The sequence below is a fragment of the Dromiciops gliroides genome, chromosome 5, assembly GCF_019393635.1.
Source record: "Dromiciops gliroides isolate mDroGli1 chromosome 5, mDroGli1.pri, whole genome shotgun sequence".
Lineage (NCBI taxonomy): Eukaryota > Metazoa > Chordata > Mammalia > Microbiotheria > Microbiotheriidae > Dromiciops > Dromiciops gliroides.
In genome coordinates this window covers 284,618,670-284,646,588 of record NC_057865.1, presented here as the reverse complement: position 1 = coordinate 284,646,588, position 27,919 = coordinate 284,618,670, and the positions used below count along the sequence as shown (strand labels likewise).

General features: G+C 43.8%; 1 protein-coding gene across 5 annotated transcripts in view; it reads left to right on the top strand.

Moving 5' to 3' along the window:
- The window catches only part of SYN3 (synapsin III), a 477,977-nt gene that overhangs the window by 75,417 nt on the left and 374,641 nt on the right, over positions 1 to 27,919 (top strand). For 4 of the 5 annotated variants that reach the window (XM_043965053.1, XM_043965054.1, XM_043965055.1 and 1 more), the window contains one exon: positions 15,760 to 15,817. The exons of the other annotated variant lie outside the window; for it this stretch is intronic. In XM_043965053.1, the coding sequence (XP_043820988.1) occupies positions 15,760 to 15,817 (58 nt within the window). The remainder of the gene's footprint in view (positions 1 to 15,759; positions 15,818 to 27,919) is intronic. 5 annotated transcript variants of the gene reach the window in all.

Genomic DNA, 27,919 nt, shown 5'->3' with positions numbered 1-27,919 from the left:
TTCAGTTTATTCATGTGGAAAATGGGAAGTGTAGCCTTGGATTTCCTTACATCTCGAGATCCAATGCCTTGGTGTCATAAAGACTCTAAGGAGTGTGATCTATCAACAGGCATTTATTAAGCACCCACTGTGTACTGGACACCATGCTGGCCTTTGGTGATACAGCCCCTGCTCTCATAATCACCACCCCCACCAAATCGTCTCTGCAGCACCCAAGTACTTCTTTGGTAGCCTAGAACCAAAGATCTTGAGTTGGAAGAGATCATAGCAATGAATGGCATAGATAAAAGAATATCTGGTCCCTACACTTGTTGTTCAGTTCTGTCTGGCTCTCCATGACCCCATTTGAGGTCTTCTCGACAAAGGTATGGGAGTGGTTTGCCATTTCCTTCTCCAGCTCATTTTACAGTTGAGGAGACTGAGACAAGCAGGGGTAAGTGACTTGCTCAGGGTCACACAGCTAGGAAATGTCTGAGAAAGCACTTAATAAATGCTTATTGACTGACCCACTAACTGACTTCTGGGCTTTTCTATCTGCCCTGCAGCTGAACTTTCTTCTATGTGTAGTTTCCCACAATTAGAGTGTGGGTGACCCTCTAAATGAAAAGCAGGGACTGTCTGGATTTTTCTGTTTGTATCACCAGCATTTAGCACAGTGCTTGACACGTAGTAAGCCCTTAATAAATGCTTTTTTCAGTCATTCATCATTCATTCATTCATTCATTCATTCATTCATTCATTCATTCATTCAAACAGTAAGGGAAGAGTGTGGGTGGTGAATGAGCACCAGGGTTCCAATCTGACTCTTTGACCTCAAATCCAAAGCTTGTTACCCTCCCTTAGGGAGCATTTAGTTCAATCCTTGTCCTGATAACAGATCACGGAATCAAAAATCAAAAGCTGCACATGAACTTAAAGACTATTTGGTCCGATTCCCTCATTTAACAGATAGAGAAACCAAGGATCAGAAAAATTATGAGACCCACTCAAAGTCACATGGCAAGTAATGATTGTCGTTAAAATTAGATTCCGGGCCTCTGAACCAACTCTTCTTTCTGCTAAATTCCCCTGCCTCCTGGTGATCTATGTGCTGTCTAGAACCGCAGCCAAATCTGATGTTCTGCGATTCTTCCTCTGCCTACTGTATCCCTTCCTTCTTAATCCCTTCCTCAGTCCCCTTCCAAGGAACTCTGTGATTTGTGAGTCTGATCCAGGCTTGCATATACTAGGGGTTCACTCCCCAAAATGCCATATAGAAATGAGCAACAGCAAGGCAGTAGCAGAGAGGGAGAACTAGCTTTGGGGTCAGAGGATCCAAGCTTTGCCTCTGACCTTGCACTCACATAACCCGTCCAGGGCTCGGTTTCTTATCTTAAAAATGAGGAGCTTAGACTAGATCTTGGACTGAGACTTCTTCCTGCTCCAAACTGATGATCCTTAAGTCCTGGCTGCTAGTTTTGCTTCTTTGCCCCCAAGCTGAATTTTGCAAAGAGATGTGTAAAAACAGAACCTGTCACCTCCTCATCTGCCGTCAAACTGCAGACCAGATTGGTAGTTAAGGGTTCTTCCAGGTTTGAATCCGGGCTCTGTTCCTGCCTGGGCGATCTAAGGCAACTCATTGACTTGATCTGGGCTTTTGTCTGTAAGTACTTTGGAACTGAGTGCTTGTCCCTAAAGCCCCTTCCACTTGTAGATTATAATCCTGAAGAGTACCCTGGGCACGGTGGAGTCAAAATGAAGGAGAGAGAGGCATCTGCTTGAGCTTTTGAGAGACAACATGTCTGAGTGGATAGGGAACTGGATTTCCAATCAGGAAGAATAGGATTTACATCCTATTTTCTATACTGTATGACCCTGGCTGAGTTGCTTCATATATCTAAACCTCGGTTTCCCCATCTGTAAAATGAGCAGGTTGTACTATATGACTTCCCCTAATACAATCCCTCTCTAAGCCTCAGGTTCTTATTCCATAAAATGAAGGAAGCTAGACAAAATGGCTTCTGAGAGATCCCTTCTCACTCTGGGTCTATGATTTTTCTCCCTGAGCCTGTTTCCTCATCTGTAAACTAAAGGTGTTGGCTCCCTTATAGGTCTGAATCTCTAATTCTGTGATCTAATTCAAACCCTTATAACTTCAGAGTCAAGATATTTAACTTATGCCAAACTTACTGACAATTACCAGTCAATCTGTCAGCAAGCAATTATTATGCTCCTAACTATGTTCTAGGCATTATCCCAAGCACTGGGGATACAAAAAAGAGGCAAACAACAGACCCTGCCCTCAAAGAGTTTACAATCTACAGGAGTAAACAAGAAAATATATAGGCAAACCACATACAGGATAAATAGGAAATCATAGTAGGAAGGGACTAGAAATAAGAGGAATGGAGGAGGAAGGAGAGAGAAAAGGAGGGAGAGAGAGGGGAGAGAGACTGAGAGGAGGGGATAAGGGGGGAGGAGAGAGGGAGAGAGAGAGGGAAAGAGAGGGAGGGAGGGAGGGAGGGAGGGAGGGAGAGAGAGAGAGAGAGAGAGAGAGAGAGAGAGAGAGAGAGAGAGAGAGAGAGAGAGAGAGAGAGAGAGATTGAGAGATTCTGAAACAGTGTCAAAGGCTGCAAAGAGGTTGGGAATGAAGAATGGGCCATTGGATTTGGCAATTAAGAGATAATTGGTGACTATGGAGAGGGTAGTTTCAGGAATAATGACACAGAATGAGAGGAGAAAAATGGCACTGATTGTCGAGGATCTGAGGTAACCCAAACTATCCTGAGGCAAAAGCTTCAGTAGTGATAGCCTTGGGATACTGGGCTCCAAAGTCCATGTCACCAAAGGATTCCATTTACTCATCCCAATAATCCTACATAGAACCATAGATCTAGAGCTGAAAGGGACCTCAGGAGATGTCTAATCTAATCCCCTCATTTTACATATGAGTAAACTGAGGCTCCAAAAGGTCCTAGACTCATAGCTCTAAAGCTGGAAGGACCCTCCACAGCCATCATGTCCACCCCCCATGTTGTACAGTTGAAGAAGCAGAGACCCATCCTCGATTTACAAATGAGGTCACAGAAGGGCAATTCAACTGAACAAAGAGGCTGGGGATAAGAGCCTGGGGTGGAAACCTACCTCTGGAGGCAAGCACCTCAATTTCCTCTCCACCTGCATTCATTTCAACAAGAATTTATTTATCACTTTATAAATATTTAATAAATGAAGAGGATATAAAAACACTGAAAGATCTTACCTTCTATTAGGGTAGAAACAAGTCCACAGGTAAATAAATAGGAAATGTATATTATATAAACATATACATACAACTATATAATCATAATGTATAATATATGTACATATAGTAAATGGAAAGGTGGAGTTGGAATAAATCCATCAAGTTGCCCATCCAACTTAAAGTGAATAAAAAGATGCCCTGGGACCTCAAAGAGGTGAGAGCAAGAATCAATCAATCAATCAATCAATCAATCAATCAGTCAAGCACTTAGATGATTTTCAATGAATAATAGCTCCAGATCCAGCCTCAGACACTTGACACTTACTAGTTGTGTGACCCTGGGCAAGTCACTTAACCCTCATAGTTCTGCAAAATAAATAGACAGATAAATAAATAAATGAACGAATAAACGAATAAATAAAAAATGAACAAATGAATAAATGGATGAATGAATTAATAAATAAATAAAGGCTCGTGGTAGCAAACTGATTGGGGCATGTGAGTTCTACAGCACCAGAAAGCCCCCTCCTATCCCTTCAAGGCTAACCCTAGAACCTCAAAAGGATCAAGTTATCAAGGTGTGGGGATGAGATGCATCAGGGCAAGTGGGAGCTGGGGCAGTCACCTCAGAGCATGTGCTGCATACACAGAAACTCATTTGGGATCAGGGAGAATGCCAACAACTGGAGGAATCAAGGAAAGTCCATACAAAGGGTGGTCCTTGAGACGAGTCTGGAGGGGAGCTTGAATTCCAAGAGGTGAGATGGGGAAGAAAGGCATTCCAGACACAGGCTGTGCAGAGGTGGTGTTTGAAATGGAATGGAGAATCGGCAGGATGAATTGGCTTATCTCTCGTTTCCCTTGTCACTCCCCTAAGTTCATCCTATAGAGTCAGCAGCTAAACTATAGGGCAGGGCTGGTCCCCTCTCTTCAGACGTCTTCAACCAGAGAGTGGATGACCATCTGTCAATGATGTTTTAGAAGAGGCTCTTTCTCAGGCATGGATTGGACATATCCTAAGTCATAGAAGGGTTGTGATTTTTTTGGTAGGGGGAATTACCACACCAGGAGTGCCCCAACGCTGACAAAACTATGGACCCTTCTCAAATATGAATAAAGATAGCCTATCAATTGGCAAGGAAGGACACAAGCATCTCTAATAATGTTGTTCAGTCATTTCAAGTATGTCTGATTCTTCATGACCCCATTTAGGATTTTCTTGGCAAAGATACTGGAGTGGTTCACTGTTTCCTTTTCCAGATCATTTTCTAGATGATGAAACAGAGGCAGGCAAGGTTAAGTGACTCGCTCAGGGTCATACAGCTAGGAAGTGTATGAGGCCAGATTTGAACTCAGTTCTTCCTTACCCCAGGCTGGGTGCTCTATCCATTGTACCACTTAACTGCCCTTATAATAATAGTATCAATCATTTATATCATAATTTCTTAAAATAATAATTCACATATGTTATACTAAATATACTTAAATTTCAACCTGTATGGAATGGAAATCTCTCAAAATATAGAGCTTCTAGTTCAAGAAGTCAAAACCACGTGGGAATAGGTTGAGATCTATGTGATCCCTCTTGTCCTTTTCATCACTGGATTTGGCCTGAGGATGTTTGCCGTGGACCTACAGGGAGAGGATGAGCTGACATCTCAGGACATGCATTACACAAAACCATATTTTAGCCACCTGAGCATTATTCTGCTGAGCATTCAGTATCAAAGAAGAGTGGTAGCATTGTGACCTGTCCCAGTGCCATTCCTATCTGAACACCATCATATAAAATAAGGACAAGAATTATAATAAGAATAATAGTAACTGACATTTACATAGCAGTTTAAGATTTTCAAATGCACCTTACATACATGACCTCATCAGACATTTCACATTATAGTTAGAAAATTGACAGAAACCCCGTTTTCAGCCCATATGGGGTGAAAATACAAAGAGCTCCAAAAATGGTTGGAAGCAGTTGGTTAGATGAGAAAACTAAATGGAATTTGGGAGAAGCCAGGAGTAGGGGGCCCTATTTATTTCTCAATAAAATGTGAGCTCCTAGAAGGCAGAAATGGTTTTGATGGGTCTGTACTACCAGTGTCTATAACACACTGGCATACAGTAAGTGCTTAATAAATGCACATGGATAAGTTGGTTGATGTTAAAGAATGTAAGCTTCTTGAGGGTGGGAACTATTTATTTTTTTGTCTTTGTGTTTTCAATCTTCCCAAATATAGGGAGCACTTAATGCTTGTTGAATGAATGAATGAATGAACAGCCATTAACTGTAAGTCATTAAGTAAAGGCTGGATAACCACTACTAGGGAATGTTGTAGAGGAAATTTCCCGGCTTGGATTAGTGAGCCTGAGCTCCCTTCCATCTCTAAAAGTCTAGGATTCTACAAGGTGAACCCCAGATCTCCCCCACACCCATTCCTTGATACTATTATCTTTGGGGCCGGAGACATAAGATGCCATTTTTTTGTGTTCTTGTTAAGCCTGCTTGGTAACTTTCTTCCCTGGGCCCAATGAAGATAATTATAATTATAATAAGAAAGAGCTAATAGCATTTAGATGATGCTTTAAGGTTTGCAAAAACACTTGACATATGCTCTCTCATTTAGTCCTCATGACAAACTAGGAGGTAGGTGCTATTATTATCCCTACTTTATAGATGGGGAAACTTGGGTAGGTATAGGTTAAGTGACTTGCCCAGGGAAGCAGTTGGTTAGATGAGAAAACTAAATGGAATTTGGGAGAAGCCAGGAGTAGGGGGCCCTATTTATTTCTCAATAAAATGTGAGCTCCTAGAAGGCAGAAATGGTGTCTGAGAATGGATTTGAACTTGGGTCTTCTTGACTCTGAGTCAGGTGGTCTATCCATCCTGCTACCTAGCTTCTCTAGACCATTAAGTGTCTGAAGAGTGAGGCATAAAAGTCCCTGGAACAAGCAGTAGGATGAACTCATTTGTGGGGGAGGGAGGACAGAGGCTGTGTGTGTCTGTGTGTGTGTTTGGGAAGTGAAGGAAAGGAATCAGAGAACCAGGGACATATCTTGGGGCAGTGGTGCAGTGGTACAGTGAATAGAACAGCATTGGGCCTGGAGTCAGGAATTCCTGGGTTCAAATCCAGCTTCCAACACTTACTAGCTATGTGGCTCTGAACAAATCACTTATCCTTCATCTGCCTCAGTCTCCTGTGGAATGGAGATAATAACTTCACTTACCCACCAGAGTTGTTGTGAAGATCAAATGAGATATTTTTTTTAAGTGAGGCAATTGGGGTTAAGTGACTTGCCCAGGGTCACACAGCTAGTAAGTGTTAAGTGTCTGAGGCCAGATTTGAACTCAGGTACTCCTGACTCCAGGGCCGGTGCTCTATCTGAGATATTTATTTTTTTAAAATGAGATATTTGTACCATGTTCTGTACCTGCACATAGTGGGTGCTATATAAATGTTTATCCCCTTTGCCATGCCCACCTAATCCCATTCATTTCCAAAGAGAAAAAAATGGTTTTGAATGGAAAAGCGATGGGACCTTATATCAGAGAGCCCCTATCAATTTACTGGAAGATAAAGAAATTTCATAGATTACAGCTAGATGTTGATTAGCTACTGAAAATTAAACCAGAAGTCCCATGAATTTGCCAGCCTAACAATGAGCTTAATCATCTTCTCAGATGATAACCCAAACTCCAGTTGGTTCAAAGTTCAAAGGGTAGGATCAAGCCTGAAGAGACTGGTTAACAAGGAACAGTCCTGCCCTACTGTCTTCAGTAAGAAGCTTGGTAGTTGAGGCAAAGTCTCCTTCTGGAGAAGAAAACCCTATTCTCGCTATGAATCTGAAAGACATCTTTTTAAGGGGGAAAAAAAGCAGGAACACCGAGAAATGGTTCTCCCCTAGTCTAGAGACGACCACACTAGGCATTTGCTGGCTTTTCTTCAGAAGAGCTGTAGGAGAGTCCAGAGACTTCTGGACTTGAAGCCGAAGGATCAAAGTAGAGTCCACTCGGCACTGACTGATGCCAGATTCTGAAAGCAAATGGAAGCCTCAGCACTTCGCAAGGTGGTAGCTGCCAACAAGAATGAGAGGAGTGGTGAAGCAGCACCCAGAAGAGACCAGACATCCAACTCTTCAGATTCTCTGGAAGCTCTGTGTGTTTTCTCCAAAGGATGCTGAATTTCTGCTGGCAGTTGATCCACCCCATGCTATATGGCTGTGGGGGAGGAGAAAGTACCTAAGTTCTTTCTTTTGGGTCAGAGACTTTAAAACCGATTCACCAAAGACCTGTAATCTCTTTGAAGACCTTTGGGAAGTGAAAAGCTCAAACTTGAATAGAATAGTCTTAACCCCTTCTTCTCTGGGAAATGAATCCTTACTGCCTCCCTGGGAAAGCTGGAGCCATGGCTAGAAATCCTACCTCATATCCTCAATAGATGTGTAAACCTAGGCAAGCCTCAATTTCCTTGTCTACAAAATGGGAATAATAATTGTTGTTGTTTGTCTTTCATTCTCAAAGAGGACCATGACATCAGGGTGGTGTCATGACTTGCACTGAACTGGATTTAAGTGAGGGAGGGTTGTGCAAGGTCACCAACCTCACTCTTTCCCCCAGAGCTATCTGGGTCTAGTGGAAACATATAGGTCAGGATGACTGGAGATAGCCCCAGATGTTTAAGACAATCCGTGTTAAGTGACTTGCCCAGGGTGTCTGAGGTAAGATTTCAACTCAGATCCTCCAAACCTCAGGACCAGTGCTCTATCCACTTTGCCAGCTAGCTGCCCAAGGATAATAATAACACCTACCTCAGAGGAGAGTTGTGAGATGAAATATATGTGAAGCCTTTTGCAAGGACTATATAAATGCTAGCTTTGTCGGGGGAGGGGGAGTGGGGGGGGGCAATGAGGCTTAAGTGACTTGCCCAGGGTCACACAGATAGTAAGTTTCAAGTGTCTGAGGTCGAATTTGAACTCAGGTCCTCCTGAATCCAGGGCCAGTGCTTTCTCCACTGTGCCACCTAGGTGCCCCTAAATGCTAGCTTTTATTATTATTTCTGGTAAAAACCCCAACTGATTTATTTGAAAGAGACCCTCTCTGACAAAAAGCAAATATTATTTACTCAAGTTCTCCTCTTTCTACCACCATAAAAGATCTCTCTAGTCAGAAACCCTTTCATACTCTTGCCTTTCCCAAACCAGTAACTTCCCAGAATAAGTGAAGCTAGTTTTAAAATTCTCACTTTGCAAATGTGTGTAATAATAGCATTAAGGGCCACTCTTGGTGTTAGCAGGTTTTAGATGAGACCTTTCTGAATGCCCGGGGGTGGGATGGTTGGTCTGCCCAGTAAACCTAAGGGAGGAGGAAGGTTCTCAGGGGAAAAGAGCCAGGAGGTGTGGATGGAGTGCAAAATCCTGGAAGCCGGAAAAAATTGTCCAGTTGGCCGGAGGTCACCCATCTTAGTCAGTTGCAGAGAGGGATGAATTTACCAGAAGTGATCTCCTCTCTAGATTATAACAGGTCCTTCCCAGCTGTCCATCTGTCAGCAAAACTTGTCAGAGAGCAGTCCAGCGAGGTCTGTATGTTAACTAAGCTATAAGACCTCCAGCAGAGGAGGTCAGCTCTGTGTGTGGCCCAGAGGGAGACCGACTATGGCTTAGCAGTCAGGCCAGGGATGGACTACACGACCTCCCTGCTGTGGTCCAAGCCAAAATTCCAGGAAGCGTTTCAGAAAGGTGCAAAACAAACAGCTTGCTAGCAGAACTTGGGGGTGGGAGTGGAAGTGGGAGTGAGGAGGGTCTTTGGGGGCCTCTCTCCAGTACAACTGCTGCTTGGGTGGCATGCGTGCCTCTTCCCGCTCAGGGTCCTTTCCAACTTGTATTCACATTCATTCCTTGGTCCATTCATTCCTTTGTTCATTTACTCATCCCATAAACATTTATTAGACATCTACTGGTTACAAAATATCATGCCCTTCCCCCTAACCTTAAGCCCCAGCTGCTGGTATCTCTCCCTCAGGGAGCCTTGTATCTGTTCTGTTTTGTTACATACACCAATGTTTCTCTGCATTTTGTCTCCACCCTTACAAAGTAAACTCCTAGATAGTGCAGTGGATGGAGTCATGAAGACTTCAGGCCAGCTGTGTGACCCGGGCCAAATCACTTAACCTTTGGCTACCTCGGTTTCCTCATCTGTAAAATAGGCGTAATAATAGCCCACTTCTCCTACATGATTGTGAAGATCAAACGAGATATTGTAAAATGCTTTGCACGGTGCCTGGCACGTAGCAATCGAGACACAATAGGTAGGTAGGTAGGTAGATAGTGTGGGGACCAATTTGTAACTGGGGAGTGCTAGCTAAGTGTCTCGCTGCAGTATTGGGGCAAGGAAGGGGACCGGCAGCCTCCCTCAAAACAGAACAGGATTTATTTTGGCAAGAACGAACTTAAAAAAAACAAAACAAAACAGGATCAGTAGGATTAAGGGAAAGGAAATAAAATGGGGAAAGGGAGATTATAATACCTGAAAAAATACCACGGCCCAGGAATCAGCTGAAAATACGCAGCAGAATGCCTGTCCCCTAGAATGCCCAATTCTCCTCCCCCAAACCTAGAAACACCCCACACAGTTCCAGCCAATGGGATGGCTGCTCTGACAGTCACATGACTGCCCTCACTAGGCTTCCAATCATTATAATTTTGCCAGACCCATGTGGTCGTCGGGGAGTGGTGATGACGTGAGGTGCCAGAGCCCTGTGGAGCACCATGCAGTTTGCGGAGCCCCAGGCCAGTTCGCACAGGGGCATAAAAACCTCAAATAACAATTAATTCTTTACATTAGATAAATAGATAGATAAGTGGATGGATGATAGAAAGATATATTTGTATATCTACACACATATATGTATACATATATGTACACACATACATATATATTTATGTATTTATCTATTGTCTATTTTATATACATTGGATTTATATATTTTAAATTTATTTATTTTCTATATGCCTACAAACACGTGTATATCATCTTCTATTAGTATTACTATTATTATTCATTTCATTGAACTCTTGCCCGGCTTTATCACAGCTTGTTGACATCTATCTCTTTCTGGGGGCAGCTAGGTGGCACAGTGGATAAAGCACCAGCCCTGGATTCAGGAGGACCTGAGTTCAAATCTGACCTCAGACACCTGCCATTTACTAGCTGTGTGACCTTGGGCAAGTCACTTAACCCTCATTGCCCTGAAAATCATAATAAAATTTTTTTTAATTTAAATTTTAAAAAATATTGCTTTCTATTTATTGCCACCTAGGGAAGTCAATTCTTCGAAGTCCAAGTGAAAAGCCGATTTCTGTGTAGTCCTCCATTCAGTCCATATCTAGGGCAGGGTGCCCAGTTCTGGGCATCATTTTATAGGAGAGAGAAAAGCTGGAGAGTCAGTCTACAAGCATTTAAGTGCCCGCTTTGTGCCTGTATTGAGAGGATGGTGAATGAGGGGTCTGGAGAATAAATTGAAGGAACTGGGCGTGGCTAACCTGAAAAAAAGAAGGCTCAGGGTAACTAAAACTGCATCCAGGCCCTTGAAGGAATTTTGTGAAAGAGGGATTAGGTTTCTTCTGGTTGACCCTCAAGGCAGGAACCAATGGGTGGGCATTAGAAAGAGTCCAAATGAAGCTTGACAAGAGGAAAGCCCTCTTGATACTTACACTGGCCCTAAAGTCGAATGGGTTGCCCAGGAGGTGGGTGATTGACCCTCCAGGGAGGTCTTAAATCAAAGGCTGAATGACCTCGGGGATTCTTATTCAAATACAAGTCAGTCTTGTGGCAGCTGAGGCCCGCTCTGACTCAGAAGTTCTGTGGTTCCCTCTAAGAAGCATTCCTGATTCCCTTAGTCATGATCAAAACCATTAAGAGCTGGCAATATTAATAAACATCCCAAAGTACAGAGACCAAATTTTCCTTGAAAGGTAGCCTTGCTTGGTGAAGACAGCACTAGACTTGGAGTCAGCTGGACCTGTGTTCAAATTCCAGCTCTGATATTTATCAGCAGTGTGTCCCTGGGAAGTGACTTAGCCTCTGCATACCTCGGTTTCCTCCTCTGCAAAATAGGGCTAACAACAGCCCTTAACTCCTAGTACAGTTGCAAGAATGAGATGAACTAACATATATAAAGAGCTTTGTAAATATTAATTATTTTAAGGTTGATTTTTTCTTATTGTTATCATAATAGCTCATCTTTATGGAGAACTTACTTTACAGACTATTTCCAACAGTCCTGTGAGAGTGACCTTGCCACAGTTAGTAAGGGTAAGAGGTGGGATTTGAACCCAGGACTTTCTCATTTCCAGCATAGTGCTCTATTTTCTAAGTCAAACTGATCCCTATTTAGTTTAACTTTAGATGATGTTCTGTCCCTTACAAAACAACAACCCTGTGAGGCAAGTAGTACAAATGTCATTTTACACATTAGGTCAGGGCTTCTTAAACTTTTTCCACTCGTGACTCCTTTTAACTAGAGAATTTTTTATGCAATCCTGGGGATATAGGTATAAAAAAATAGGTATACATAACCTTTTACTTTTGCCAAATTTTTCATGACCCCTACATTCAATTACACAACCCCACATGGAGTCTCAACCCACAGTTTAAGAAGCTAGGCATTAGAAAATTAGGCTTAGGCTCAGGGGGCCATTAGGTGGCAACGTGGATAAAGCACTGGCCCTGGATTCAGGAGGACCTGAGTTCAAATCTGGCCTCAGACACTTGACACTTACTAGCTGTGTGATCCTGGGCAAGTCACTTAACCCTCATTGCCCTGCAAGAGGGAAAAAAGAAGAAAATTAGGCTCCAAGTGGTTAAATCACTTGCCTAAGGTTACATATCCAAATGAGGGGGTTGGGATCTGAATCTACAGCCTCTGATTTCAAACCCAGTTTCTACCCCCTACATCACTTTTCAGCCTATGGTTCCGGGGAGATGGTCAGAATGAGTTGGCTTTTACTGATTCACAAGGTTGAAGACCACATCTGACTTCCTTTTTAAGCATTTCAGAAGAGGAGGGGAGCACTAGCAGGGAGGAGATAGATTAGGACTGGGGAGGGAAGGGGCCAGGAATGCGGGGCTGAGGATGAGCAGGGAACCAAAACCTGTCTAGGCTCCTCTGTTACTTCCAACCAAATCACCACTTCCATTGAGCTGTATCCTGACTGTGACAGATGAGGCCTTCACCCCACGACTCCCACGAATGTCAGCAGGAGAGAGACAGTGGCAGGCCCCTCCTTGGAGCAGGGCCGATGGCCAAAGCAGCAGGTTACTCCATTCTCAGGGAGAGGAAAGGGGTCGGCTACCCCCCCCCCCACCCCTGCCGCTCGACGGTCAAGAGAGATCTCAGAGATCCGGTAGGTAGCACACCCAGCTCTTGACACCAAAGCATAGCGCTGCCTCATTCTCTCCATGCAAAGGCCACCCTGTGGGCTCATCCTTGTAGGCCTTCCTTCCATGAGTACAAATCACAACCCCGTCACCCCTTCTCATCCTCTGCTAGTCTCACCCACATCCTCTAGAGAGCATCCACCCAGCGCCCCAGAGGTGGGTCATCCTCCGCCTCTCTGAAAATCCCACAGAAGAACAGATAGAACATTCAGACTCTCCCCATTCCACTTCTTCCTACAATATGACCAGGCTATCCCTTTCCCGGAGCCCCATTTCCTCGGTTATTTATCCCTTTCATGAGGGGGAGGCTCGGAGCTGCCTGACCACAGACGAAGCAGGGCTCCTCTCGCCATCGCCCTGACAGGTGCTTACAGAGTCTTTGCCCAGAGACCTCCGGTCTCCAGTGAGGAGACACTTACTACCTCATGCAAAGGACAAGAGAATGTTCAGAAGAATGAATTGAAATCCCATGTCTGAGACCACCCGGTGACATGGTGGCTTCACCTCTTTGATTTAGTTTCCTGCTGTGTAAAATGGTGGGGTAGATGACGTGGCCCCTGGGGGCCCTTCTGGTTCTAGACCTGGATCCTAAATCTGGTCTCTTCTCTGAGCTTCTGTTTCTTCTTCTGTGAAATGATGGTGTTCAACTAGACGGCTTCTGAGGTCCTTCCAACTCCAGATGTGGGGCCCGGTGGCTCTGTTACTTCCTAGGAAAGCAGTGTCAGGAAATCTGCCCAGACATCTGTCTCTCTGCAGTTTTCTGCCACGGATCGTTATTCTTCCCTCTGATCCTTGGCGGCCATCAAGTGCTCCCCAAATCCCTGGTCTCTTCCATTGATCGTCATGAAGTACGAGGGAAGCTAGGAAGCAGAAGGAAAGAAGGGGGAGGGGGAAGGGAATAAGCATCTATATGGCACCTACTGTATACCAAGTATTTTATTTTTTTATTTTTGGTGAGGCAGTTGGGGTTAAGTCACTTGCCCAGGGTCACAAAGCTAGTAAGTGTTAAGTGTCTGAGGCTAGATTTGAACTCAGGTCCTCCTGAATCCAAGGCCAGTGTTCTATCCACTGTGCCACCTAGCTGCCCCATATACCAAGTATTGTGCTGGAAGCTTTACAAGTATTATCTGATTTGAGAAGAGGGAGTGAGGAGGGAAAATAATCCAGGTATAGCAAAGGAATAAGAGCAAAGACTGTCCACTTGGCTTTGGGGAGGTTACTTTAACTCTCCGGGCCTCAGTTTCCTCATTTGTAAAATGAAGGAGTGGGGCTGTGTGACCCTTTAACATCCTAGTTGCCCTCAGCAGTTGGGCTCCAAAGACTAAAAGGCACCATCTATCCCTGGAGACACAGGGAGATAAAACAAATGGCCTGTTGCACCCTCCTCCTCTTCCTCGTTATGGTCATCATGCCATACAACCTTGTCTGACTTATTCCTTCTGATTGATAGAGGAGGTAGTGGTCCTTAGCCTTTCCTTCAAGGAGAGACTACAGGAATCCCAGGGGACAATCCAGGAGCCATTTCTGCTCATGCAGGGGCTAGACGAGATTACCCGCTTAATTTCCTTCCACCTTGAAGGTTTTGAGGGATGGGAGGGGGAGAAAGGACATGAGAGAAGAAAAGGATTTCTATGCCTGCAGCACAGCCAATGCTCTTCTCCCTTCTTTCTTCTCTCTCCTGCCTTCTTTTTCCTCTCATTTTTCTGCTTCTTATGCTCCTCCCCACCTTTCTTCTTCCCTTTCCATTTGCTTTTCTCCTTCCTCTTCCCTTTTTCCTTCCCCCTCCTTCCTTCCCTTTCCATTCTCTTTCTTTCTTCTCCCCTCTCCAATAATGGTTCCTGGGGGACCTGCTTGCCCTCCTTTTTACTGTGGTACCCATTTGTTTAGGATATGATGGAAGGGGTCCAGACTTGTAATATCATCAGTCCAAGACAGTCCCAGGGAGAGGAGAAGATTCCCTCCATGTACCCATGCAGATCAACAGCTGTTCAGCAACATCATACAGGACTGTTTTAGGAGCACCATGAGACTGAGTCACTCAGTGCACAATTGCCATGTGCCAGCCATGGGGCTAAACACTGGGGATACAAATAAGAAAGATGGCCCCTGCCCTCAGGAAGCTTACATTCCGACAGATGACTACAGCTAAATGAGGAGCTGCAAAGGAGGCTGGGAAGAAAGCAGAGGCACAGAGTACAGTCTTAGAGAATCAGAAATGGCTACTCTGGGGCCCTTCCCCAAAGTGAAGACTACAGGGATCACTCCTCAGTGGGAGAAGGAGCCATCGAGAGCATGACTCCTCATTTGTAAACAGCAGGATTTGAACTCATGGCTCCTTGACTGCGTCCAGCTTTCCGTCCACTACATGTGCCTTCTGGATGACCTCCTTGCCTCACGCCTCTCCCCACTCCAATCCATCCTCCACATGGTGACCAAAGTGATTTTCCTACAGTGTGGTTGTGATCCCATCACGTGCCACCCCCTCCTCAAAAAGCAGCAGTTGCCCATCATAACTCAGCCCCCTCTTCCCTTTCCAGTCTTCTTCTACCTCCCCCTTCTAGCACTCTGTAACAGACTCATATCCACATGGGACACTCCATCTCCTGATTCTGCATCTTCATTGGCCATCCCCCATGTGTGGGATGCTCCCCTGCCTCATCTCTGCCTCCATCTCCACCTCCTACCTCCTGCAAGAGGCCCTTCCCAGTCCTCTGCACTGCTAGTGCCTTCCCTCAGAGATGATCTCCAATTGAGCCTTGGCAATTGATAATCGACTGTATATATTTTGGGGCTATATCATTGTTTACATATGGTCTCCTTCTTTAGAGTCTGAGATCCTTAATATTTGTACCTTCTTTGTATTCCCAGTGCCTGGATCAGAATAATGAATAGCTTGTTGATTGACCGATCAACTCCACCTGTTTTTACCAAATATTGGTTTTTGTTGACAGGATCAGTTAATGACTTAGACAGGACATGCCTGCTTTTCACTAAACAAGCAGATTGAGGATGTTGTTGGGGGGAGTCAGTTGTGGGCTAAACTAGAAAGGAGTAAACTTGCTGCTGAAACCTAACTCCTTTCTTCTCCTTTTTCTTGAAGGGCCAAGTATTTCTATGGAAAGAAGGTGAATGGAGAGGTTGAGATTCGAGTGGAACAGGTCAGTAAGAGCCAACCCTTCCCACAAAAGGGGCCGTTACCAAGAGGGGCATTGCCCATTATCATGATGTGTTTTGCCCCCTAAAATATGCAGGAGAAGAGAAAAGGGAAAGGAAATTGTGGGGACCCCCAATGCATAACCAGCTTTGCATTGTGGGTGTCCCAAAAATTCCTCTCTCAGCAGGCTGTGAGTTCAGAGTCATAGCTGCTCTGGGATTGTTGTAACTTTCTTCAGCTAACCTACTGCCCAGCCTCTCTCTCTGCCCAGTATGTGAATCTCTCCTAACACATACCAGATATTTACATAGCAATTTCCCTCTCCAAGTGCTCTCCCAACTCCATCTCTGTAAGCATTTCATCCATAGCCCTCTATCCTTACAACAACCCTGAGAGCTAAGTCAGGAACAGGGAAACCTATTTTACAAGTGTGGAAACAGAGGCATAGGGATATCAAGGAATGTGTCAAAGGTCACAGAAGGAAAAGACTGTCTCATTGCTTTCTTTCTATTTCTAGTGCTTGGGATCATATCTAGCACATAGTAGGGATAGGCCTGGCACACAATAGGGATAGGACTTGAGATTGAAACTGTAATTTCATTATATAGAGAATTCACAATGAAGAAATGCCTTCTACCAGTGTACGTTGGCACCTTCTCTGAAATTTATAGTCTTGTTAAGTTGACCTGCCTAAGTTAGGTTCACCTGCCTAAAGTTACACATGCTTGTTGACTGACTGGTCTTCAAGATAAGGACACAAGTCTTCTAATACATAGTGAATAAAAAAATCTTTACTCATAAAAATACAGAGATCTTAGAAAATTCCCATTAAGTTCAAAAGGCATAGTCATAGAGTCCAACCCCATGATATTACAGGTGTGGAAACCAAGTCCCAGAAAATGAAGTGACTTGACCAACATCACGCAATGTATTAGAGGCATCCTTATCCTTATAACAGTGTAATTGTAATATTTGCTTCAATTATTTAGAGCAGGGATTCTTTCTTAACTTTTATTTTTCATGGATTCCTTGGGCAGTCTTGGAGTCCATCTTAGAATCATGTTTTTACATATACAAAACAAAATACAGAGAAAGCCAATCATATCAAAATAAAGATGTTGGTGTATATTTCCCCCATCTGACCATATGGGCCCCCTGAAATCCATCCACAAATCCCTTGGGGGATCTATGGTTTCCAGTCCCTACTTTGGATGGGCAATTGCATCACGATGGGTGTTGCTTTTGCTGATTTGTAAATTACATTCCTCTCCTCCTTAGTACAAGGTATTTCCCCCATAGGATGTAAGCTCCTTGAGGCAAGGATTGTTTAATTTTTATCTTTTTATTCCTAGTCACCAGCACAGGGCTTGGCACTTAATAGAGGCTTAATTAGTGCTTGTTGGTTCATTGCTTGAGTGATGAATGTCTGTGGCCAAAACCATGTAGTCCCTTTTAAAGTCATGAGGACCCATGAACCTGGCTAGGCTGGTTCTCCAGTGAGACACATAGGCAATCTTCAGACTTGTATTCTAAGTCAGTCTAGCACGAACCTGGTTTCCGCTGCCTTAGCTTGAATAAAAGAAAGAAAAGGCAATTATTGAGTGCTTGCTGTATACCAGCCAGAGTATACAAATACAAGCAGACATGCCAGACCCTGCCCTAAGTAAACTGACCTTCTAATGGAAGAAGACAGTGTTTTGGTCCAAAGGGATGGTGATTGGACTCATAGGTTAATTAATTGATGTGTCCTTTTCAGGAATAATAGTGGTATTGGTATAATTACTATTCTCAGAGCCAGAGTTGGAAAGGAGGAGAGGGGGATGGGGGAGGGGTCATTCGATGGACAAGTTACATATTAGCATGGAGATGGTAGGGAAGTGTGGTTGGCCGGAGACCATGGCAAGACCCAAGGGAGACTTACCATCCATTACAGGGTTGGGAGCTTGAGTTCTGGTGGGAGGTAGAAGTTGGAATTGAGGGGCCCCAAAATGGGGCAAGATAAGGTCAATACTTCCAAATCAGAGATGAGGATTGCTTCCAGGCCAGAAAGACCTTAATTCAAATCTAGTCTCAGATACTTCCTAGTTGTGTGATGCTGAGATTAATAGCCATTTATACTATAGATATCTGGTATGTACCTAGTCATTTGCATCTTGTTTTCCCCTTGGGGACCTCCTTGAGGATAAAGACTAGGTTTTTGCCTTTCTTTGTGTTCCAGTGGTAAGCAAAGTGCTTGAAACATGGTCCCTTAACCTCTGCTTGACTGAATTTCCTCATCTTTAAAATGGGGATATCATTAGCACCTACCTCCCAAAGTGGTGGTGAATACCAAATGCGATAACATTTAGAAAGCTCTTCGAACAGTACTCAGCACATAATAGACACTTAATAAATACTTGTTTCCCCCCTCCCTTCCTTTTCTGTGTTCAAATCCCACCTCAAATATGGACTTTGTGACCTTAGGCAAATTCCTTAACTTCTCTGGGCCTCAGTTTCCTCACCTGTCAAAGAAGTAGGTTGGACTCTATGGCCTCTAAGATCCCATCTAGCTTCTTTGGGCCTCAGTTACCTCATCTATAAAATAAAGAAGTTGGACTCTACAGCATTTTAAGCCTCTTCCAGCTCTAAGCCTATGATTGTATGATTCATTTCATTTGGAGTCATCGTCACTGAAGAGAATGCAAGGAAAGATTTGCGGAACACGAGGCCTGACAAGCCTGCGATCATTGTTTCCATCTCCAAAGAAATGAACCTTTGGCTCATTCGATGGAGTTTTTGACCTCCCCACTGGCTGCCGGTAGTCCTGTGGGGTCCAGTCTGTTCTTAGAATCATAAAAACACGGAACGTTCAAGTTGGAGAGGACTTTAGAATTCATCTGGTCCAACCCTGTTCTTGTTTGTTTATCAGTTGATTGGTTGGTTTTCATTGGCTGACTGGTGATTTCATTGGGGTAGGGAACTAACTCTACAATTTGTTCCAATATTCCTCAATCAGTGGAAATCCACTGGGTTCCCAGTTTTGGATGCATGTACATGCACACACACACACACACACACACACAAATGGTGATGAATATTGAGGTCTAGATGAGGAACCGTTCTGTCCTTGGCCAATGTCTCCCGTTCTTTTCTTTTTTCCCCCTCTACCCCAATACCTTAGAACATATCACAGAAGGATGTAAAGCCAGAAAGAGCCTCAGAGATCACCTAGCCTCACCCATTCATTTTCCAGATAAGGAAACAGAGACCCAAGTTCAAGTGACTTCCCCAAAGTCAACATGACAGATCTTTGCTGCTGCCTTTAAGGCTCATCCCTCATGCTTGGAAAATTCCCCTTCCTCACCTCTCCAAAGAAAAATGGCATATCAGTTCTTTTTTAGAAGCTCCATCTCTCTGAGAAAAGGGAGTGAGAAGAATATTAGGCGCTGTTGGTGCAATGGAAAGAATGCTATACCTGGAGTCAAGAAGAACTGAGATCAAACCCAGCTTCAGACACTTACTAGCTGTGTGAACCTAGAAATGTCACTTGATTTAGTTTGCCTCGGTTTCCCCAATTGTAAAATGAGGATATTAATAGCACCATCCTTATTGTGAGGCTAAAATAAGTTAATAAATGTCAAAAACACTTAGCGCAGTGTAGACTTTTATAGAAATGCTTGTTCCCTCCCTCCCCAGATAGAGGGGGAAACTGAGACACTATAGAAACAAAATATATTAATAAAATTGTATTTTCAAAAATATTTTCAAAGAAAGTTAGCTCATCACCCATACCTGGAATTTTCCCCACTATGCTCTCCTGGTTTCTGTATAGACTTGGCACCAATCCTACCTCCTGTAAGGGGTCCTTCCTGGTCCTGCTCTGCCTTCCCCACTGCTAATGCTTTCCTCCAAGATCATTGCTCATTGATACTGTATATCTCTTCTATTCACTTAGTCATTTGCATCTTTTTTTTCCTGCTACTGAACTCCTTGAGGGAAGACACTAGGTTTTTGCCTTTCTTTGTGTTCCAGTGGTTAGCTCAGTGCTTGGAACATTTTTATTGTTCTTCAGTCATGTCTGACTCTTTGTGATACCATTTGGGGTTTTCTTGGCAAAGATATTGGAATGGTTTACCATTTCCTTCCCTAGTTCAATTTACAGATGAGGAAACTGAGGCAAACAGGGTTAAGTGACTTGCCCAGGGTCACACAGCTGTAATAAAACTTAATAAATGTTTGTTGACTGACCCTTAAAGAAGTTTCCCTAGAATTAGGCCCAGGATGCAATAGGTATTGGGCAGTGAGATGAGGGACATTTGTTTACATATGCTCATAATTTTAATACTAGAAGCCATTATCTTAATCAAAATAATGCAGATGTTTGCATGACACTTTAAGATATGCAGACATTATCTTATTAGATATCCTTACAACATCCCTGGGAAGTAGGTACTATTATTATCCACATTTTACACATGAGGAAACTGAAGCTGGATTACATAAAGTATCGGAGGCAAGATTTGAACTCAGGTCTCCCTAACTCCAAGTCTACTAGCATAGTCTGTGAGCATTTACTTGGTGATAAGACCAATAGCCCATTACTGTGTAAGAAAGCCCAGAAATTTCAAAACTTGTCTCTAGGTGAATCAATGCCTTGTTCATTCTCAGCTGTGGATCATGCCTGTCCTCTGGTAGCTGCAAATCACTTCCAAGTCCTTATTTGTGGTGAACTCAAGGGCACTGGAAGATTCCCTGGTTTGGTTTTATGGCTTCTGGGCTGGTAGCCATGAGGAAACTTATTACCTGTGCAGGGTTCTGACAAACACTGGTGTATCTTCAGTATAACAAATGGTGGTTAGGTTCTGGTATTCATGAAGGAGAAAAGAAAGAAAAAAAAGGAAGGGAAGGGAAGGAGGGAAGATAGAAGAAAAGAAGAGAAGGATAGAAGGAAGGATGGAAGGAAGGAAAGGGAAAGGGAAAGGGAAGGAAAAAAGAAGGAAGGAAAGGAGAAAGAAAGGGAGAGAGGGAGGAAGGCATATACAAACAGTGAGACAATTCCCACACTGGAAGGGCTTGTGATCTAATAGGAAGAGAAAATGCTTAGAGGAGAATGATGCTGGTGAAGGGTGTTTTGGTCTTGGGGGGCAGGGGAGAGTGAGCAGAGTCATAGGGCCATCAACTGACAAGCCCCTTCCAGGAAAAAATGATATTATTGGTGGATTACTGCATCCAGAGCAAGAGATGGAAAGTGTGGAGACCTCCCCCAGGGCAATGGAAGCTCCTGAGCCTGGATGGCCTTAGTGACCACTTGAATGAAGCAAGGTCAGAGAGGTCTAAGAACATTTGCATTTACTCTGTCACCAGTTAAGGTAGCTTGGCCCTAGGGTGGAGAGCTCCAAAGCTCAAGAGATTTACTTTCCCTGGGTCTTGCTTGGGGTTGGTGGATCCTGGGAGCCAAGAGTAGAGGTTTAGGTTGGGAGAAGCTGGATGGCAGTGCCCAGCACAGCAGATGGCAAGATATCCCAGTAGTAGGTTGGTTGTTATGAGAATTATCATCTGTAATTTGGGGCCATCTGGAGAGCCCGCAAATGACCCGGAGTCTTTGGCTAATGGTGAATTAGTAATAAAGCAATTAACAGTGGAAGTGGAGGCTTCTTTTGAGTTCTGGACCCTTTGGGGTGTCATCCTGGTGAAGCCTAGCTACTCCTCAGAACAATGTTTTTAAATGCATAAAGTAAAATATAGACGAACCTGAGGAAAATCAATTATGCTAAAATAAAAAGGTAATCATATCCCTGGTGAGTTCATGGAGCCCTTGAGGGATGTTAGGGAATAGACCCACAGCTTAAGAACTGCTAACTATTGGGGAAACAGCAAAGAGTCAAGAGTCCTTGGGGACAGAAGTCCTTGGAGTCAGACAGAAGACTTGAGGGTTCAAATGCCAACCTAGTTACTTATTACCCATGTCACCTTGGTCAAGTCATTGCCTCTCTGACCATTAGTTTCATCCTCTCAAATGGGGTTGGAATTGGTGGTCCCTTGTGGTTCTTTAGCTCTAAATTGTCTGATCTGATAAAGGCACCTGGGCATTTTGTGGTACTCAACACCATCAGTACCCACCCCACCGTGCCCAACCTAACCCAAACCAACCAGAGACTAAATCGCCTTGACTTTCCCAGCTGGGCTAATTGTTAGCACAAATTACATCCCCACGAGGAATGTCACATCTGTCCACGAGCCCCAGGGAAAGACCTTGAGGATAGGAGTCACTGCTGAGTCTGAACCAGCCTTGTGTTTTGGAAGCCTGTCTCCCAGCTAAGTGCCGGATTAACTAAATGCTTGCCCTCAGCAGACCTAAGAGGGCAGAGAGAATGAAAGGCCTGTGTTTGTCCCCCTTGAACCCCCCTAGCAGCTCTCAAACTGCTCAATTCAGCTGTTTCTGAGCCAGGGATTTTGTATCCCCCAGGGGAGTGTCCTGGAAGGGATGCCTCATTTGCATGACATTACCCAGAATGCTCTCCTGGCATACCACTGTCTCCCAGCAGTGTCCTGCTAGAAACCTGAAAGGTGCTGGTGGGGCTGAAGCAAAGGATCTCTCCTTTGCAAGCCCACGCCACCACCCCCTGTGTGCCTGAGTGATGAGGCTGAGGAGTGTATTAATATTAAACAGACTCACAGTACTGGAACACAGCTAGTGAGAAGGAACTAGGGGATGATAATGCAGGTCCCAGCCAAGATTCTAGGGCTGCAGGCCTCTTCCAGCTCTAATTGGAAACATGCTGATGTGATAATAGTCAGGCAGGCAGTGAAGTTAGCATCCTGCCCAAGCCATGCCCGGCATTGTCCAGGGCACCATGGAGAAAGACCAAAGCCCTGTCCTTAAAGGGCTAAGGAGGAATATATTACAAACACATTCAGAAGCAGGGAAAATCCACCCCCCCCAAAAAAAAAGTCCTTCTATTAGATTGGAGACTCCTTGAGGGAAGAGATCTAAGTTATGTTTAAATTTCCCTCAGTACTTAGCACAACTCACAGGAGGAAGGGAAGGAAGATAGAAGTGAAGAGAAGAAATGAAGGAGAGAGGAAAGAAAGGAGAAACAAAGAAAGTAGAAGGGAAAGAGAGAGGGAGAGGATGGAAAGTAAAGGAAGGGAAAGGAAGAAAAAAGGAGGATGGGAGAGAAGGGATAGAGGGAGGTAGGAAGGAAAAAAGGAAATGGGGAAGAGTGGGGAAGTTAGGGTGGGGAAGGAAAGAAGGAGGGTAAGGAAAGAGAAGAAGGAAGGGAGGAATAAGAGGGAAGAAAAGAGGAGTATGCCAGGGGGGAGGGAGGGAGGAAGGAAGGAAGGAAGGAAGGAAGGAAGGAAGGAAGGAAGGAAGGAAGGAAGGAAGGAAGGAAGGAAGGAGAAAGGGAAGATAGGAGGAAAGTATAGTGGAGAAGGGAAGAAGGAGGGTGAGGAAAGGGAAGAAGGCTGGGAAGAAGAAAGGAAGAAGGAACAAGAGAGGAAAGAAGGGGAAAGAGAAGGCAGGGAAGAAAAGAAAAAAGAAGAAGGGAGGGAGGGAGGAAAGAAAAAGAAGAGGAAGAAAAGCGAGAAAGAGAGAAGTAAGGAAGGCTGAAGAAAAAAAAGAGAAAAGGGGAAGGAAAGAAGATAGAGACCAAAAAAGAGGGGAGAGAGGGAGGAAAGGAAAGGGAGATGTTGAAGGTTCTTTCACAGGGTTGCCTAATGAAAACAGTACTTTAGAAAGATTTCCTCTCTCGTAGGTGCGATTAACAAAGGCAAGTTGGATAGATGATATAGGCACACATAACTGACCTGAGAAAGTCTCCTATTCCCTCACAAAACAGACACAATATTCTGTGACTTCTTGGACCTTGACTGATGTCATTCAATGCAAGTTTTTTAAGCACTTACCATGTATCCTTGATATCCTCCCCCTCCCTCCCCTTTGTCCTTATTTCTGCTCGGTTATTTATTTGGCTACATATTCTTTTCAACCAATGTATAAAAGCGAGCATCTATGCATTGCACATTGTATGTGATACGAAGACAAAAGTGATACATCCCCTGCCCTCAAGGAACTCACATTCAACAGTATCTTCCAACTCTCTATTACTCTACCCCAACCTACTGCCTTCCATCGTTTTGAGGAGATGGGAGTGTTCTTCTCATAGACTCATCTGGAAATAAACTTGGCCCATTTAGCAAAATTGAAATGGATGGAAATCGACAGTGGTGCCTCACTGACTTGGGAATCTCTGTGGTCCCTACACCCTGGAGTCTAGCCCAGTTAATGGCTTGCTGCTGGGCTCAGTCTGAAATGTCGAGGCTCAGCTCTGAACTTCTTCATCATTCCCTCTCCCGGCATGACCTCCTAGCATGTGACATTAGCCAGAGCTTGGCGTATTTCTGTGCAGGGCTGGGTCCTCCAGAGCTCAGTTCCCTCAGTGCTCTACACAGCGCCATTTGTCTAACACAATCATGCGAGATTTATTTGTTTGCCTTGGCTTCCTCCGACCCAAGAGGGCCCATTTTGGATTGCTTTAAAACCGTGCATGTCTCTATCCTTCCTGGCAATCGATGCCTTTGTATTTCTATATCAAAGAACCAATGAAGAATGAAAAATGAACAGGACCTTGGGATGAATTAGTAGGAACACAACTTAGCGAGGCAGCCAAGTGCTTCCCTCCTGATCTGGCCCTTGGTGTGGGCCTCCTTAAAGTTCTATATTCCATTTGGGGCACCCCACTTGGAATAGCGATGTGGGAAAATGGAGAAAAGAGAGAAGGACTTGTGGAGAACAAAAAACAAGGACTCTAGATCTTGTGTTCACTCCTTCCAGTTCCCTTTTTCATTGTCTCAGCTAGAGCTTTTGAGGATAACATTCACTCCTTCCCTTCATTTTACTCTTCATGGGTAGGGAGGTTCAGTTGTTTTTCAGTTGTGTCAGACACTTTGTGACCTCTTTTGGGGTTTTCTTGACAGAGATACTGGAGGTGTTTTCCCTTTCCTTCTCCAGCTTGGTTTTCCAGATGAGAAAATAGAGGCAAATAAGATTAAGTGACTTGCCCAGGGTCACGCAGCTAGGAAGTGTCTGAGGCTAGATTTGAACTCAGGAAGATGAGTCTTCTTGACTTCAAGCCTGATACTCAATGTGGTGTGCCATGTAGCTGCCCCCTATGTAGATATACATAGTTTCTTTGTCTAGAAAATGAGTGAATGGATTGGGGAGTCCCTGAGGACATTCCCAGGCCTAAGTTTGTGATCTCTATATTTATATATACTGCCTATGTGACCATGGACTTCACGTGCTTAGAACTCAGTTTCCTCCTATGTAAAATGAGGGGCTTTGACTGGCTGGTCCGTAGGTATTCCCAGGTCTAGATCTAGAATCTTACAATCCTCTGATATGAGACTTTATATGATTAATTACTTCCAAGGGGTGAAGACAGAAAACCCTGGCCAGAAGTTATACATCCACAGTTAAGTGACTATCAACACTTTGGAATTCTTCAGGGTCTCATTTCTCAGCCTGTTGATGATTCAATGCCCTCTCCTCCTTCCTCCCACCCCCCCTTCCCATTCCTGCGGCTCAATTCAACCCTCTCACCATTCATTAGAACCTTTAAGAAAAGCCCACAGAGCCAGTTGTTCTTCCCTCAAGCTCAGGTAAAAGACCTGGTGGCATGATAGCTACTGTGTAATATTAGAACTTGGCACATTTGGTTCAACTTTCCTTGTAACAGCTGAAGGAACCAAGTCCATGAAATGACTGACTCATCTCAACTCTTCTCCACAGTGAATCTTTTGGGGGCATTTGAACTATACAGCTTCCAATCTGATATTTTTTGTTCTTTCTATTAACATTGTTGTCATTGTGCATATTATATCCCTTACTTCACACTTCATGATTGCATATAACCCTTCTCATACTTCTCTTCAAACTTCAAATTCATCATTTCTTGAGGATACATGTTGAGTTTGTGATGAGTATGGGAGATTCAGTTTGAGATGTCCAATTGTTGTTATTGTTGAGTTGTTTTGGTCGTGTCTAACTTTTTGTGACCCCCCCATCTGGGGTTTTCTTGGAAAATGTGCTAGAGTGGCTTGCCATTTCCTTCTCCAACACATTTTACAGATGAGGAGATGGAGGTAAACAAGATGAAGTGACTTGCCCAGGGTCACACAGCTACTAAGTGTCTTCGGCTGGATTTGAACTCATGAAGATGAGTTTTCCTAATTTGAAGTCCAGTGTGCTGTCCACTGTGCCAACAAGCTGCCCTAAATTCAGCATTTCTTAAAGTGTAATCATATTCTGTTACATTCTAGAAACAATTTGTTTAGCCATTCCCAATTTCGTGGGGATCCTCTTTTTATTTCCAGTTCTTTGCTACCACAAAGGTGCTGCTATGAATGTTTCAGGGTATTTGGAATCTTTCTGTCTGTCTCTGACCATTTTGGGGTATCTGTCCAGCAGTGGGATCTCTACTTACTGCCTTGTGACCTTGGACAGTCAAGACAAGTCAACAAGGATTTATTAAAGAACTATCAAGTGCACTGGAAATACAAAAAAAGACAGAAGACAGTCCCTATCCTCCAGGAACTCACAGTCCAGTGGGGGAGACAGCATGCAAACAACTGTGTGCAAAGAAGACATTAACAGAATAAATTGGAGATGAGCTGAGGGAAGGCAACAACACTAAGGGAGATTGGAAAAGACTTCTTGAAGAAGGTGAGATTTTAGCTGAAAATTGAAGGAAATCAGGAGGTAGAGATAAGGAAGGATAATTCCAGGCATGGAGATAGACAGTGGAAATGTTCACATTTAGGAGATGGGCTGTCTTCTTGTTTGAGGAACCCCAAGGAGATCAGTGTCACTGGAGGGTAGAATAAAGAGAAGGGAGGAAGGTGTAAGAAGGAAGACTGGGAAGGGGCCCTGGTATTAAGGGCTTCAAAAGCCAAACAGATGATTTTATATTTGATTCTGTAGGTGATAGCGATCCACTGCAGTTCATTGAGTAGTGATATAATATGGGTAGACTCCTAACTTAAGAATATCACTTTGAGGGGCAGCTAGATGGCAGGGGCAGCTAGATGGCACAGTGGATAGAGCACCGGCCCTGGAGTCAGGAGTACCTGAGTTCAAATCCGGCCTCAGACACTTAATACTTACTAGCTGTGTGACCCTAGGCAAGTCACTTAACCCCAATTGCCTCACTAAAAAAAACAAAAAAAAACAAAAAAAAGAATATCACTTTGATAGCTGATTGAAAGATAGCCTGAAGTAAAGAGATTCTTTTTTTTTTTTTTTGACAGACAGAGCACTTATTAAGAGCTTACTATGTTTCAGGCACTGTGCTAAGTGCTAGAGATATGAATATAAGAAAACAAGATGGTCTCTCCTCTCAAGGGTTTTATATTCTTTTTTTTAACTGAAAAATGACTGAACAAATTTTATAATAAGAACAATCATAATAACAAGATATGACTATAACAGTAACAACAGCAATTTCTATAGGAAGAGAAGACTAACCCACAGAGGTAGGAGGGAATCTTGAAAGGCTTTATTTATAAGGTTGTACCTGATACAAACCTTGGAAGAAGATAAGGAAGGGGCTCAAAGGGACTCCATTCTAGGCATTAAGGAATTATAACTATGATATAAAGCAGAAAAGAATTTTAGAGCTGAAAGTAATCAACTCTGGGAACTTAGCAATACACCTAAAATCACAATGCTATTTAGGAAGAGAACAAAGATTAGAACCCAGTTCTTCAGATTCTTAATAAAGTACTTTGTCTGAGACGCTAATGCTTTCTTAGAAGTATTCTGTGAGAGATTCTTAATACAGACATGCCCACTAGGTGGCTATTGCCATTGTCCTGGTGAGGGATTGGTATTGCCAGAGGAGAAAGGGGGTCATTTTCAAGAGATGTTGCAAAGCTAATGTAGAAATCGGCAGGCCTTGGCACCAGATTGGATCTGGGTGTGACAGATAGTGAGAAGTCCGGGATGATGCCCAGGTTGGGAGTCTGAGAGACTGGGTGAGTGATAGTGCTCTCTGCACTGATAGGGAAGGAAAGTTCCATTTTGGGCATGTTGAATTTAAGATGTCTTTGGGACATCCTTGGGCAG